We start from the raw sequence: 14,494 nt of genomic DNA, 5'->3' as shown, positions 1-14,494 counted from the left end.
GAATCCATTACGTTTATATCAGTCTGATGTTTGATAAGAACCTAGCCGAAAAGGTCGCAAGGGCAAAGGGATATGATGTTTTATAACGGGACATAAAGTTGGGTAAATATTAACGATTTGGTGGAGATACTAGACACGGGAACCCATAAAAAACCATGTAGCCAACATGGTAATTTGATATAGGCATACCTACACGGCAGATGAGATTTTATGTTGGCCCTTAATAATCATAATCAGAGTGGAACTGAATTATTGTAAAATGTTTAAATTGTTTTAAATAATTTTAGTTTAAATGTGGCACGTTTCTGTAAGTGTCAATATCTGCTAATCTAACGTTATATTTTTCTTAGGCTTTTTAGTTGGTTAACACTATATATAAAAATATTAAAAACAATTCATAGGTAAGTTTAGATTCCTTAGGTGTTGCTGTTTTTTGTTTAAAAATAACTTTTTATAATTATTTATATCTGTAAGTACGCTTAGATTTTCCTTTGATTTTTTTTGTAATTAGGTAAATTTTTCTGGAAAACATGATTTAAAAAATACGGAGTACAGAAGTAAAAAAAATAAAATATGACTTTTCAACTATTGTATTTTTCCTTATATATTAATAACTTTGAGATTGGCATGTTTTATAATTCCTCTGGAAGAGGATAAGAAACGTGCAACTTATTTTATGGACTACCTATAAAGATACGGAAGAGTCTGCATTTCCTGAATAATATTTTTGTAGGATGAAAGTTGTCTTTAAAGTGATATAAAGTAACATGTATTGGGTAATAAGTCACATCATCTTATATTTTTCGTTAGTTTAAATTTAAATCTTTGACAATGAAAGTTTTGGTATAGAAATAATCACTTAATTAGCTTAAAAGAGGCAGCTAAAATTCTCACTAATAAGCTTATAAGGAATTCTTTATCATAGGTGAAAAAAAATTACACGTTGGTGTTCGTTTGGTTTTTTTTGTAACTAGGTAATTTTTTCTGGAAAAAATTATTTAAAAAATACGGAGTGCAGAAGTAAAAAAAATAGAATATGACTTTTCAACTATTGTATTTTTCCTTATATATTAATAACTTTGAGAATGGCATGTTTTCTAATTCCTTTTGGCATTATTTGGCGTGCTACCACCATTCCACCACATACAATAAAATTGTGAATTGTCTTATCCCAACACTACTGCACCGCTATTCTTTTATACCGCGTGGTACAGGTATTTACTAAATTTTTGGGTCGTATTTTTGGACCAGTTTTACGTAGAAAAGTCCAAAGATAGACGAAAAGACAAGACGTCTAGATTTATTTCAACTTTTTTTTAATGTGATTTTTACCTTTACCACATTACTTTCAGGTATCTGAACAGCCGCACTAAAAGAATGCTAGCACATTATTGGCAAAATTGTGTTTTATTTTTTATCAGTAAACAAAACTCATTTTCGTGTTGTTACCCCGCGTTTGGGTAAATATTCGGAACTTTCAGGGCTCATTGTTTGCCAAATAAGTTTGTTTAAAATAAGTCGCGTGGACATATCGTTTCTGTTCTAAATAAGTATGTTTAGGATAAACTTTGTGTAAACTTTAGACCTCACACTTTCTCTAACAAGACGTATACCACTAATGTTTTGCCTTCGGTCTCTTTTACCTGATCGGCTCCAAATTTGCCGATCTTAAAAGAGTATCTATTTTCAATGTATTTTATCTTTCCTACGCATGAATAATGAGTACGTAAAGCGAATGAGCGAAACGGCCAAAATTACATTTTATTTGGGACATTCCGATAGTTTTGGTTAGTTAATTAAAATGATTTGCTGCATCTGTAACAAACTGCAGTGTAGTTCATTCTTTTATTTTTTCAATTTTAATGTTAAACCCAAACTTCACAAAATGTTGAAGTCGCATTTACTGCCTTTAACATTTTTGAAATGATGGTGGTTTTAAAGAGTCATACAAAAGCAAAGAAGCTAGGTCAATTTAAATTTCTACTTTAAATTGTCTGTTTCTGTAAAAATGCAATTTTTATTCCGTAGCTTTGATTTATATATTTGTTGTAGAAATGAGCTATTTCTCGCTTTACTGCAATTTTGGATTTTAACCGAATTTTAATACAAATGTTACTAATTTTTTCGACTATTTTACCACATTTTTTAGTTAAAATTACCCGTATATTTGCTGTGTTTTATGTCAAAACTAAAACAATTTAATATTTAACGAATTTATCTTGATTTTTACTTCTAAAGTTGCTGAGCTGCCATGGGATACGTCACAAATTTTACACGTACATGTATTTCCACCAACCAAAATAACCAGAATTAAGGAAATCTTTAAAGCAGTATTACAAACGCTTGTAATTTTCAAAATTGTCTGTAGAAGTGTCTTGCTTTTGAGCCACGTACACAAATTTTAAACCAAAATTAATGTACTGACAGGAAAATAAAGATTTTACAAAAGAATTTGATATCTGGTAACGATCTGGCAATTTTTCTATAATCATTCCTACAATTTTTACTGTTAATGTTACTACAAAATTGAAAAATAAATATAGAGTTCGGCTATATATATTACTTGTACAAAATAGCATATTATGCAATAATTTTGATAAACGCCAGTTTAGTCAGTAGTTTGATATTATACATTTTTACGGCCATTTTGCAAAACCCCACGAAAAAACTCCGAGTGAAGTGTGAAGTAATATCAGTTTTGACAATTAGCAAAATATCAGCAGTGGCTAAAGTCTACCGTAAAGTACTTTACACGCGGTTAAGAGTAAAAAATATATCAAAACGAAATCAAAAATAAAAAATAATCTAAAATGATTTTTTTTTCAGTTTTGTCATGAACAAGATTCTTGTTATTCAAAGCTAATGTTCTGTCCCGTATGTTTTATTATGGTAATACCGGAATTAGACGCAGAAACGAGGTTACACCTACAAACCACAAAATCCGGTCAATTTGACGTCTGTGACCGACAAGATTTCAAACATTTCTTATAGGAATGTCGCAATAAAGCTGAACGGAAAACCAAATCAACGGTCGATAGATGCGTTACAGTGTGCGAACAGAAAACAATGCCAATTTAAAATTATAGCGGGTTATAGCTTCGTGTTTCAATAAAGGCAAAGGCACATAAGCGAGTTCAGTGCGTAGCGAGCATGTTTTACAGTTCGCAGATTTACGTTTCCTTATTGGATTTGACGCCGATACAGGTGTTTGACTAACAAGCTTGGTGCACGGTGATTTATAAACAAAATTGAGAGGAACTGTACCGGACGTGTAAACTAGGAAACCTAAACAGCTGCTTTAACAATCGTTCTTTATATCTGAATAAGTGGAAACGAGAATATAAATTTGTCCATAGAGGGTTGTGCACGCAGGCAATGGTGTTACTTTTATCTTCATTCAATTTTTGCACATTGAGGTCCACGTAGCCGGATTTTTAAAAATGCTATAGATATTATCATTGGGACCAAGAGATTTATTAGAAATTAGTCAGAAACAGTACGTGTGATCTTCAAAAAACTTTTGCTATTAACTACATCCAAACACATGTTTGGTTGACCCACAATGTACATCGTGCTCAAATTTCAATAAAAGTTTTGCGTGGTTGCTACGTCTCTTAAATATTTATATGCTCCTAAACGTGTGCAACACACAACCTTTCTTTCAATTCCAATAAAATCCAAGCAAAAATATAAAAAACTTCAATCATATTAATGTCAAGATTTGTGACAATAAAATTACCTTTGGTAATTTTGGTATTGGTAATAAAAAAATGGCAAAATAAAAAATCTAAAATAACTTTTTAAGCATCTACACATATAATTTTTGATTTTTTTTGCTTGACTGCAATAAATGATATCGCCCTTCCCCCCATTCTTCATTATTCCCCCTTATATCGTGCCAATCGTAAGTGATTTTTATACAATTAAACCAATGTCACTCAACTCGCAAATGTTTGGCAAAGAAAAACATAAAAAGGGGACGTTAAACCATAAATATGAAAATAACGTTTGCCGCTGGCAACGACCATCAAGTAAAACGATAAAAATACGAGGCATTGTATTTGTTGTGATTGTTATCTGATAACAGTACAAACATGAATCCTGTTTATCCCTTGATGCAGGCGACGGACTTCCTGGACGTTTGCTCCGAGATAATGGAAGCTGTCGGGATGGGCGGATTCTTTCAAATGACAGGCTAGAGGTTATTTCCGTTAATTGTGTGGCAATTACATTACACTTCAATAAAATCGTTTAAAATGGATTTTCGTGTTAAACTTTGCCAGAATTTTATCCACTAGTAGACAAAAATAAATACTTATTGCTGACTTGCATAAGTAACGTGCTGACCTGATATGATGAAAAAAAGCACAAAGTGCAGATATGGTGATCTCAACTTTTTGTTGCCCAAATGTGTTGTAGTAAAAGTGCAACAGTCACTGCTGTAATAAATTACCAAAGAGAACTAGTTATTTAAAAATTTCCACATAAAAGAAAAATTTAAATGGAATTTTATTTGGAATACAGTGTCTTACTTCATCTTTTAATTCCATGAGGTTGGAACATGAAACCTCTAAAATTCTGATTCAGTTTGCTCGGGGCTTCTAGTTTAAAATTTACTTTGCAAAAAATCATGTGTGTATATTTTGAATTCTGCATTGCCAATTTCATATTCATACAAAAAAATTCCGCTCTCATCTTAATATTTTATTTGTAGATTTTAATATTTATTCTAAGTTATATGTGTAGACAAATGGAAACAACTAGGTAATACGTTCGATATACAGCGTCGACGACATTCTTTTATAATTAAGTTTGTTTGAGTTTGTTATATCGAAAAATATTAAATAAAAAAGTTATTTGTACACATACAATGAAAAGACTTACTATTATAAAGGGTATCTCGTCAGTATCTTATAACACCTAACCTATCACCTCAGCAAATTTAATGGTATATGCTCCTTCAAGATAACGCTTACCTAATATCAATACTTTTTGAGGTTAAAAAATATTGATTCATTAAACACGACTACTTATATATTATGTTCTAATGCAGAATAATTCTGTATCCATAGACTATACCTCTGCCTATTTTCAACAGTTTTATTTTTATTTCATAGTTTCTTTTTTAATTTGATTTTTGGCAAACACCGAAACATAATTTTGTTTTATGAAATAAAATGAATATGGCACACGGCAAAATGTATTAGATCATAGCCACGAATAAAATATGAAATAAAAAAAAGGTATTAAATACTGAATAACGAGAAATAGACCTTCCAAGTGCATTTGGAGTAGCAAACGCATTCTGAATACAACTCGACAATTTCTGTCTAGTGTGTAAAAGCGTAGACGACACTATAGTTTCTCGCAGTCTACAAATCTACCGATTTAGTCATCTAGACCATATATATAGTCGTTTAACTCTAAAATCAACAACGTATCAAAGTTTATCAAAGATATTTGATGAAGAAAATAAAATCGTTTATAGGGGAAGGAATAGGGTGTGTTATTTGAAAAAAACAAAGTTTTGCAGCTTTGAATGTAATGTAATTTGCCCTAATTAATATCAATTTCGAAAGAGTCGTCCGTAGTGTTCAAAATAAAGTTAAATAATCAGAATCTCTTCCATTTAAAATTTTTTGCAATAAGAAAATAATAAAACAGTCCGACAGTAATGAGCTACCCAGTATATAATCAAATTATGAGTTATCCATTAATGCAATAGTAAGATTCGTAGGTAAAGAGTCTGTTCATAGATATAAGAAAGTGACTAACTGATACGAATTTAGGAAAGACCAGAGCTGTACGAATGATATTTGGCCGAACAGGTCCGTACTTTGCTTAGAATTTAATTATTTGTAGCATAAGTGTCGAACCAGGTTTCATCCAAGTAAATAATTGGCCTTTGTTGTTCTCTGTAAATCCTAATTTTTTCTAGATATTCCAGTCGCCATTTCCGAATTCTAAAAGATTCTATTAAAACTTGCCTATTGTCAATTTTTTTAAATCTAAAACTCATGTGTGGAATACACTTCCATACTCGCTGAAATGTTATTCACAATTTTCCATACAGTTGATGTTGGAATTTTCGTCAATGTGGCCGTTTCTTCTAAAGATGCTTGCTTGCTGGCACCACGTTCAATGAGGGTCACGTAAACATTGTTTATAACTTCCTTAGTCTCAATAGAATAGTGTTTTCTACATTTGGGCGGGAGCATCTCCTGAGATACACTAGACTCGCACATATTTTGCATAATTCGCACACGATTCAACACACGCTGTATTACACACGAAATAAGAATTATTACTAATAAACTTAAAATAAGTAGTATACCAAACCAAAGAATATTAAACACAGGTAGGTATAAAACTATTTTCTATTACGGACCACAATTTTACCTGAATTTAAATTCCAAAACTTTAGGAAAAAATCTTGTTGCATTTTATGTTAATGACCACCTTTGGATAATTACATTCAAAAGCAATTGGTCACTTTCTTATATCTATGAACAGACCATATCTGTGAAGTTAAAGCAGGTTACTTATTGATTTTAAACTTTTCAGGTTGTTCTGAAAAAGTTTTTTAAGTTTAAGTTTAAGTTTAAGTAAATTTAAGTTCGACTGTTTTTGGATATTTAGATGTACTAATAAAAAATAATAAACATGTATGCCATGTATGATAGATCAAATCTATAGCTACATACTTTAGAAATAAAACTGCTTTTATTATTTTTATTAAATTATGTAATAACAGTCTTAGAACACTCTCACATCTATTGGGATCATAATTCACTATTACCCCTTATGTAACTGCGTTCAACCAATTTATTTTTTTTTTAAAGCGGCGGCGAACCTAAATTAATGTTTCCAAGCTTGACCCCCGGGGTCAGAATCTAACGTAAGCTACCGAAATGTTTGTGTAACAAATCGATTTCACTGATTTATTTTTGGGTGTCGCTTATTTCAAGCTCATTAAAATACTCACACGAACTCACTGCTATTAATTAGAAATTTAAAACGGATTGATCAGGTTGCATAACGGGTTTAAATTACTCCATCTACAAATTGGGCTGGTGTACCACGGTTATGAATATAATGAATATGATTTATATTGTTTATATTAGGGTAGAATATTTAAGTAAAGCCTAAACCCTCAGTCCCAATGTCCTATACGTATATAAACGTCGAAATGCTTCGCTTTCGAGATTCGAGGCGAGGTTTAGACAGAAAATCGTTTATATTTTTCATATTACTCTAAGTATCATAAGTACATACCTTTCAAACCTTAAGGGATACTTTTCAGTGTACGATTTTTTTTTTAAATCCCCAGCAGTTGCTTTTTTCAAAGAAACTTCCACAGATCGGTTGTTGTTGAAAAATCAGTTACAGTTAAGCTCTGGAGAAGTCAACAGGATTTGTAAACCAGTAAAAACCAGTTGCGTTCGGAAAATAAAAATCTTTTATGAAATCTCCATAAGTTTTCACGACTAAAATTTCACGTGGCACGATCTCAATTAATGTAACTCGGAAATTAGGGTATGTATTGAACGTTAAAGTTTGGATACTGTAATTTGACACAGCCAATATTTCATAAGTATGTAATTTAATAGTCGTAAGAATGTTGAAAAACCCTCTACCAAACAATTCTGTTATAAGATAACAATTAACTTAATGAAAATGTGTAAAAGGCGAATCGTTAATCCGGCGCATTCGCCTGAATTGTAAAACTTGACTGCTCTTTTAAATGCTACGAATAATTAAAATTTGTGATTTCGTTGCAAGGCAAGCTATGCTGATAATTTTTTTATTCGCCTTACTACTTTACAAACTGATACGGCAAATAATAAAATTGATACATTAATCGCTCGTTGACCTGCCTTAATATTTTGCCGATTAGGCTTTCTGTGCGAGCCTTCTAGACAGATAGCATTGTAAAAAAAGGCGTAAGCGTAAGCAAACGATAAAATTTCTGTTTACGTGTGCCTAATTTTAAATTCTCTCGTTCTTATCGCATCGACTGTTATTATAGGTGTATAGGTATAGGTGCTCATTTTATTTTAACACCGGAAGTCATTAAACAACAAAATAAAAGAAGTTCTTTCGATGTTAAATGTTTCATTGAACCTAATTGAAAACACCAATCACGTCACACTCGATTTTAATGGAATATTAATTAATTACCAAACATTTATTCTTAAAATGAACTTAATGCGATTTTGTGTATTTATTACATTATTAATTATTGACAATAATATTATGGGTAAGGTTATTATTGTATCTTGGAACCTATTAAAATTTTGACACAAACAATGCAAAAAAGGCAACCACAAAGTTGTAAAAACCCGCTTAGCCGCCAAAAACAAATCACCACAACCTCAATCTCACAAAAATTTGACAGTTCTTTGCCTAAACTTTGCTGAAAAGCTTGGTCACGAAAAATTTGTCTACTACGTCTTTCGTGCATTCTGAGGCATTCAAGAATTCACCGATTTAAATTTGCAACAACTAATGCTAGGCAACCAACGTCACTTTAACACTTTGTTTTTCAGCGACTCAGTACAGCGATGAGCATCAGACAACGGAGTATAGCCCCGCCTCTTTACACGAAGGGGCAGTGCCATCTCCCCACTCCAGGTCGGTCACTCCCATCGAATTCACGACTTACGCAACGTCGCGGGAAACGGAACAGGACAGCTATCCCACTCTGATACGGACGGACACTGGAGCGTTTATATCTAACTTTAGATTGGAGGACGTGAGTAGATTTCTACCTAAGAGATAGCAAGGGAATATTAAATCGTTTGCGGTAGGTGGGACCGCTTCGCGTTTCGTTTCTAGCATAACCACGTCGTTTTGCATTGGTGAGTTAGCTTTTTTGTAGGACTTTGACAAATATTTTAAACAATTTTTAAAATTCAGATACATTACAGCAAGAACAACTAAAAAAACCTTCATATAAAAGTTGCTTGTATTTAGGAGTTACCCATGCAGGTACACACCGGGAGTCGATAGTTACTCGTTCTTTGATTTGGAATGCTCTATATATTTATATATTATTGCATTCTTCAATAATGTTGAAAATTGTAATAACCCAAATGACATACGATTCCCTATCGCAAGGTTCCGTTTGTAAGATATTGCAAGATTTATTTAAGAAATTTTCTTTAATTTATTTAATTTCAAAACTATTATTGCAAGTTGTAAACCAAGATATAGCTAAAATCCTGCGAAACGCTCAAACAGGGCCCCTTTTATCCCCTTATCTCTCCCTTGCCACAGGGAATGCCGGTGACATAAAACACAAAAAGTAGATTATACTTAATCTAATAAACTTTTCCAATATACGGCCATAAATTGATGAACAGGTCAACAGACAACATGCAAAAGCTTGATTGACTTCCTTTATATTCAAAAAATATCTTTCTCTAACACGTTTTTTAAAAAATTAAAACGCGCTTACTTATTCATGATTTTAAAATAATAAAAGAAGTTAACTCTGGTGGTTTCAATCCATTATTTTCGACAATACGGGAGGAAATTGAAAAACTTAAACAGAAATGCAGTTTATATGGATGGTTAGCTGGTTCCCTAATGAATCTGCCTATTTTATCTAGTCTATTGCTTTCTTCATTTGTAAGGCCCTACTGCAAAAAACTGACACTCCCTATATAATTGATATTGCCAAACAGAATGTTCCTATAACCATTCTTTTTTTAATTTGGCATAACAGGTTCAAATAGAAGAGGCGCCTGGTACGTTTCTTCAATTGGGAAACGCCAATATTATCACAAATTGCGAATCATCGCATCAAAGTGAGTCTCCGAGTCCGGACCCACCCAACAGAACACCGTACACCCATTTAACCACCATCCATGGGACGCCCGCGTCAGAACATGACCAACATCAAATTTCTAACGTCGTTTGTGAACAAGGACAGACACAGTTGACTCAACTCACGAGTCACATCAGTTATACTGGAGGACTGGAACCAGTCAGCTCTATTTCAAAGTGAGTAAACTGTGTTTCTTTTTTATAAGATTCCATGAGTGCCTGTAGAAATTTTATCGCTCTTTTACCTGCTTCCAAGTATAACATCGTTGGCTGAAATGGTAATGGTAATTGGATTTATGGTCTACATATAGACTTTCGCTCGATATCGTTAATAGAGATTTTCATACGGGAGAATTAGATTCTGTTTTGTTCATAAAGAACCCAATTTTGTAGTATAAACAGAGTTTAGGGATGATGTAGTGGTGGCATCGAACAATAATAAGGAATGAAATATCTCGTTCAGCTTTAGCCAGAAAAATAAGTTTTTCGTACTTCTCAGTACTAATCAGCGATTGACACGTAGCCCTATATTACACTGCAGATTTCATTTTTAATTTAACTTTATTGATGTAAATGTAATACTGGAGAATCGAATTCTAACTACCATACAAGAGAAACCTTGATCAATACAGGACACGTAATTTAATGTCTAGAATAAATTCTAAAAGTGGGTTTTATAAAATGTAGAAGTTTGTCTTTTCACACAATTACATTTTACATTTGACTCGCCCATTTTTACTTTGTATTTGATTTTGCATTTGGTGTTCCTAAAATGTTATGGAATAGTCCAGATTTTCTGCCCGAGTTTTCGTGATGTCGAACTTCATAACGTAATAAGAAAGTAATAAATTTAGCAATGAAGTAATATTCTAGTTCAAAATTTCTACTTCAGACTTTATTGGGGTTTAAATAATAATAAATATAATATGACTAATTTGATAATTGCAAGATGTTTTTTACGTTAATATACCCACTCGAATAATCAATATATCGTCTTTCGTCCTTCCGGTGTCACAAAGGTGTAGCAATGCAATTTGCAAGTGAAGGTTCTAATCTCTCCCCATAAATTATGAGCCAAATATCAGTATTTGTTCTCCAGCAGCAATGTTCTTATCATTTCTTTCCTTAATCGCTCAACTGCGCCTGACAAGTTTAATTGACCTCCGATATTGTTCGCGCTAACTACTTCACCAACCGTGAGTTTGTTTAAGTTGTTCGTATTCAATCCTTTTGTTTCATATAATAAAAGCCCATTTTAGTTTCTTCATCGATTTTTTCACAAGAAATTATCCCACTTCTGATGTAACCTTTTCTTGATAACAAACGACAATAAACTTGATAATAGTCCACAAACAAACTTACCAAAAATAATGGCAACTTGTGACACCGTCTAGCAAAAGCTTCATTTTAAGGCAGACCTGAACAAATTTTATCTGTAAATTCAGAGGCTCAAAATATTTTTAATGAATCAACTGATCAAATAAGAATTTCAAAATGCAGTCGAGCGTCCTTTGAACAAAAATATTTCCTACGTGATTCTTCAACATTGTTATCTCTCTGCTAATATCAGCATTACAAATTTCAATAATTCATTACGAGCACATTTCACAAACAGTTTAGAAGCAGGAAAACGTACTCGTAGATAAGGATATTTCCTGTTACAATTTTATTACATTCGTTTAGTTAAGTTTTCGACCAAATTCCGCTTATAACAATGGGGATAGTACGCTTCATGTTTGATTGCAATAACAACGTGCGTGACTATTTCTCCTATTTCTTCAAACATTTGCATCATTGAATACTTGAAACGATGAAGATTATATAATATATAGGTGCTGTCTATATCGTGTTCAACCAACACACACACACTAACATAGAATTTGACGGTTTCAGTTTACTTCATATTTGCAGAAGAAATGCGATGTATAGGGTATTTTTCAAAAAACTTTCCAAATATCCAAGAAAAACTAAGATGTTATGAAATGAAAACTTTTTCAATATAATCTTGAAAAACATTTGAGACTGTAAGAACAACTTAATATTTTTATGTTGAACTCTGATTCTAACGGACAAAATAAATTGGTGGCTTTGAAAAATGGCTTTCATCCGGAATTGGTACGCAATATATATATATATATATATATATATATATATATATATATATATATATATATATATATATATATATATATATATATATATATATATATATATATATATATATATATATATATATATATATATATATATATATATATATATATATAAACATTAACATAATTGAAGATTGGGATGCGTAGTTTTTTTCAAAGACTTATTTTTCGTTTTTTGGTAAATGATGCTAAAATCTAAAAACCTAGGTTGCCAACACCATACCTAAGTTATGTTTTCTGCGTTTCATGAATCTCAGTGCGAAAAGGAGTTGTAAAAAATATAACTGGATCCCGGAATTTAAAACCTTATTCCCAAAAACTGAGTGTGCTGGAATTTTTGAAAACTTTAATTATATTTAATTTAAAATTGTTATGTCAAGAGGGTATACACTAAATCCTGGTTAAACAGGACATTTAAAAAATAAAAGTTACTACCATAAATTTCAAGGCTTGTTGGCCTCCCCAGTGTGTGGCCGGGCGGAATTTTTACTAGCTTTCACCAATGAACTGCAATCAATAATGCAAAGGAACACTTTCCGTCGTTTCCACAGCGAGAAACCATTTGCCGTATTACGGTCTGGTGGGCGCATTATTATTAAATGTTGTGCTTTACTCTTTCCGCCTGCATTAAAAATAATATATGCGGGTTTTGTTATCAGCGAATTGGGGTAACGCTCCCATTATACGCTTCGAATTATACTGATAACGACACGTACACCTTTGGAAACGTGGCTTACAATGGCATAGCCGTTTTTTTATATTTTCTGAAAGTACTTAGAAAGAGAATGGCACGAGAATTTGCGTTCGCAATATCAATAAAGCTATAGAAAATTTTCGAAGAAAATTTGTCATTAGTGTAGTCGGCATTCGTCATATGCATAGATGCATAAGCAGTAATTTGCCAGTTCAGCCGTTTGCTTGCAAAGGTGTCACGCGATCTGTTTATAAAAAAGTTCTGATATCAATAATAAATATGTGTGATTCATGATCACACTTTTAATGTGACATGTTTATAATTAGATATATATGGGTACATGAACATGCCTCGATTTGTGCTGTAATTAATTAAATTAATTTAAAATCAAGAATGCTTTCTTTAAAAACTTCTTTGCCAACTGCTAAAAATCTTGTCTTCCATCAGCAAATATTTATAAAAATAAATTAAGTTAATTAAACAATCAATATTTCAATATTAAAAATGAGGGATGGGAAAAACATTAGCATCATTTGTCTAATTAATATTAGCAGAAGCCCAAATAATTCAAGTTAAATGATCGTAATTTAGCACGCTGGTAATTTTTTTAAGTTAAATGTAACTTATTTTATTTAATAAATTATTGAATTTAATGATTTTTATTTTAGCATTTACCAAGGGTACGTTACATATACGGAATTCTGAAGTTTTTAGTTAAATATTTTTTGACATTGTTCCAAGACTCAACTGATGGTGGCCCTGCTACAGTAAAAATTACCCCATTTTATTTCTCTAGTATCTATGTGGATCCAGAAGGTATAACTTCAAAAAAACACTGTACAGAGTTTGCATTTCAAGAGTTTCCGGGGATATTAAAAAATCACACACCAAATTTGTAGTCAAAGGGAAGCAGCTTTAAAAGAAACAAAGAGAAATGAAAATATAGAGATTGTTGAAAAAATGTTGGTCATAAAATTTCTATAACGTTCTATTTTTTTTTCGCTTTCATGAAAGCATACATAAAATTAAGGACCTAAATTCCTGGAAACAAAGTACAAGTTGTCCAATGTTCGAGACGTTTGAACGGTAGATGTAGGGATCATCCGCGAGAGTGTGAAAATTCCAAGGTCAAAATATATAAATATACTAAACTAAATTATTAAGTGTAAAAAATATAATTCTATAAAATATTTCAATCCAACCAAACAAAAACGACCTCTTGGTGCAAACCAAACTGAAAATAAAATCATATATAGTTCCCTAATAAACGCATAGGTGTTTTTTTTACTTAGATATTTAAAGGAATTAATCTTTTTTTCTATAAAACATTATGTCGCCTAAGGAGAAATCGGCAAATGATATTCTAGTAGTGCTTGCTGGTGGTTCTTGCCCAATATAGTGATCAAGTCAACTTTGGTGTTCACAAGAAAATTAAATTTCGTGACATTGTCATAAAATGTAGATTTTTTTTTTTGGATATGGCGAGTAAAGATTGCCATAATTATTTGAAGGCTATCTTTATAATGTTGAAATGTGATCGCGACCTTGACATTGCATTCCCGTTGGTCGAGTCTTGGATGCGTTATTAAAAAGGTGTTGTTATTCAGATACGAAATTAGTCTGAATTGGATAGATAACAAAAAGAGCAGCATTTATTTGGCTATAGGGTTACCAGCTACCACCCATAGTGCGGGGTGTTTAAAAGGAATGCATAAATTTTAAAATTATATCATTTTCAAGCAAATCTGATACTAAAAAAGGAAAATGAAAAAACAGAGCATTACAAATATTCTCTATTACAAAAGAGCCAAACGTA

At 32.0% G+C, this 14,494-nt stretch overlaps 1 protein-coding gene across 2 annotated transcripts in view; it reads left to right on the top strand.

The window, feature by feature from the left end:
* Positions 1-14,494, top strand: part of LOC132696118 (transcription factor GATA-4-like) — a 68,658-nt gene that overhangs the window by 26,933 nt on the left and 27,231 nt on the right. For both annotated transcript variants that reach the window (XM_060660742.1, XM_060660743.1), the window contains 2 exons: positions 8,550-8,755; positions 9,731-10,008. In XM_060660742.1, coding sequence (XP_060516725.1) covers positions 8,550-8,755; positions 9,731-10,008 — 484 coding nt within the window. The remainder of the gene's footprint in view (positions 1-8,549; positions 8,756-9,730; positions 10,009-14,494) is intronic.

Source organism: Cylas formicarius, unplaced genomic scaffold (assembly GCF_029955315.1).
Source record: "Cylas formicarius isolate icCylForm1 unplaced genomic scaffold, icCylForm1.1 PGA_scaffold_1__22_contigs__length_36826433, whole genome shotgun sequence".
Lineage (NCBI taxonomy): Eukaryota > Metazoa > Arthropoda > Insecta > Coleoptera > Brentidae > Cylas > Cylas formicarius.
The sequence above is the reverse complement of the archived record's forward strand: the minus strand, read 5'-3'. Positions and strand labels throughout refer to the sequence as shown.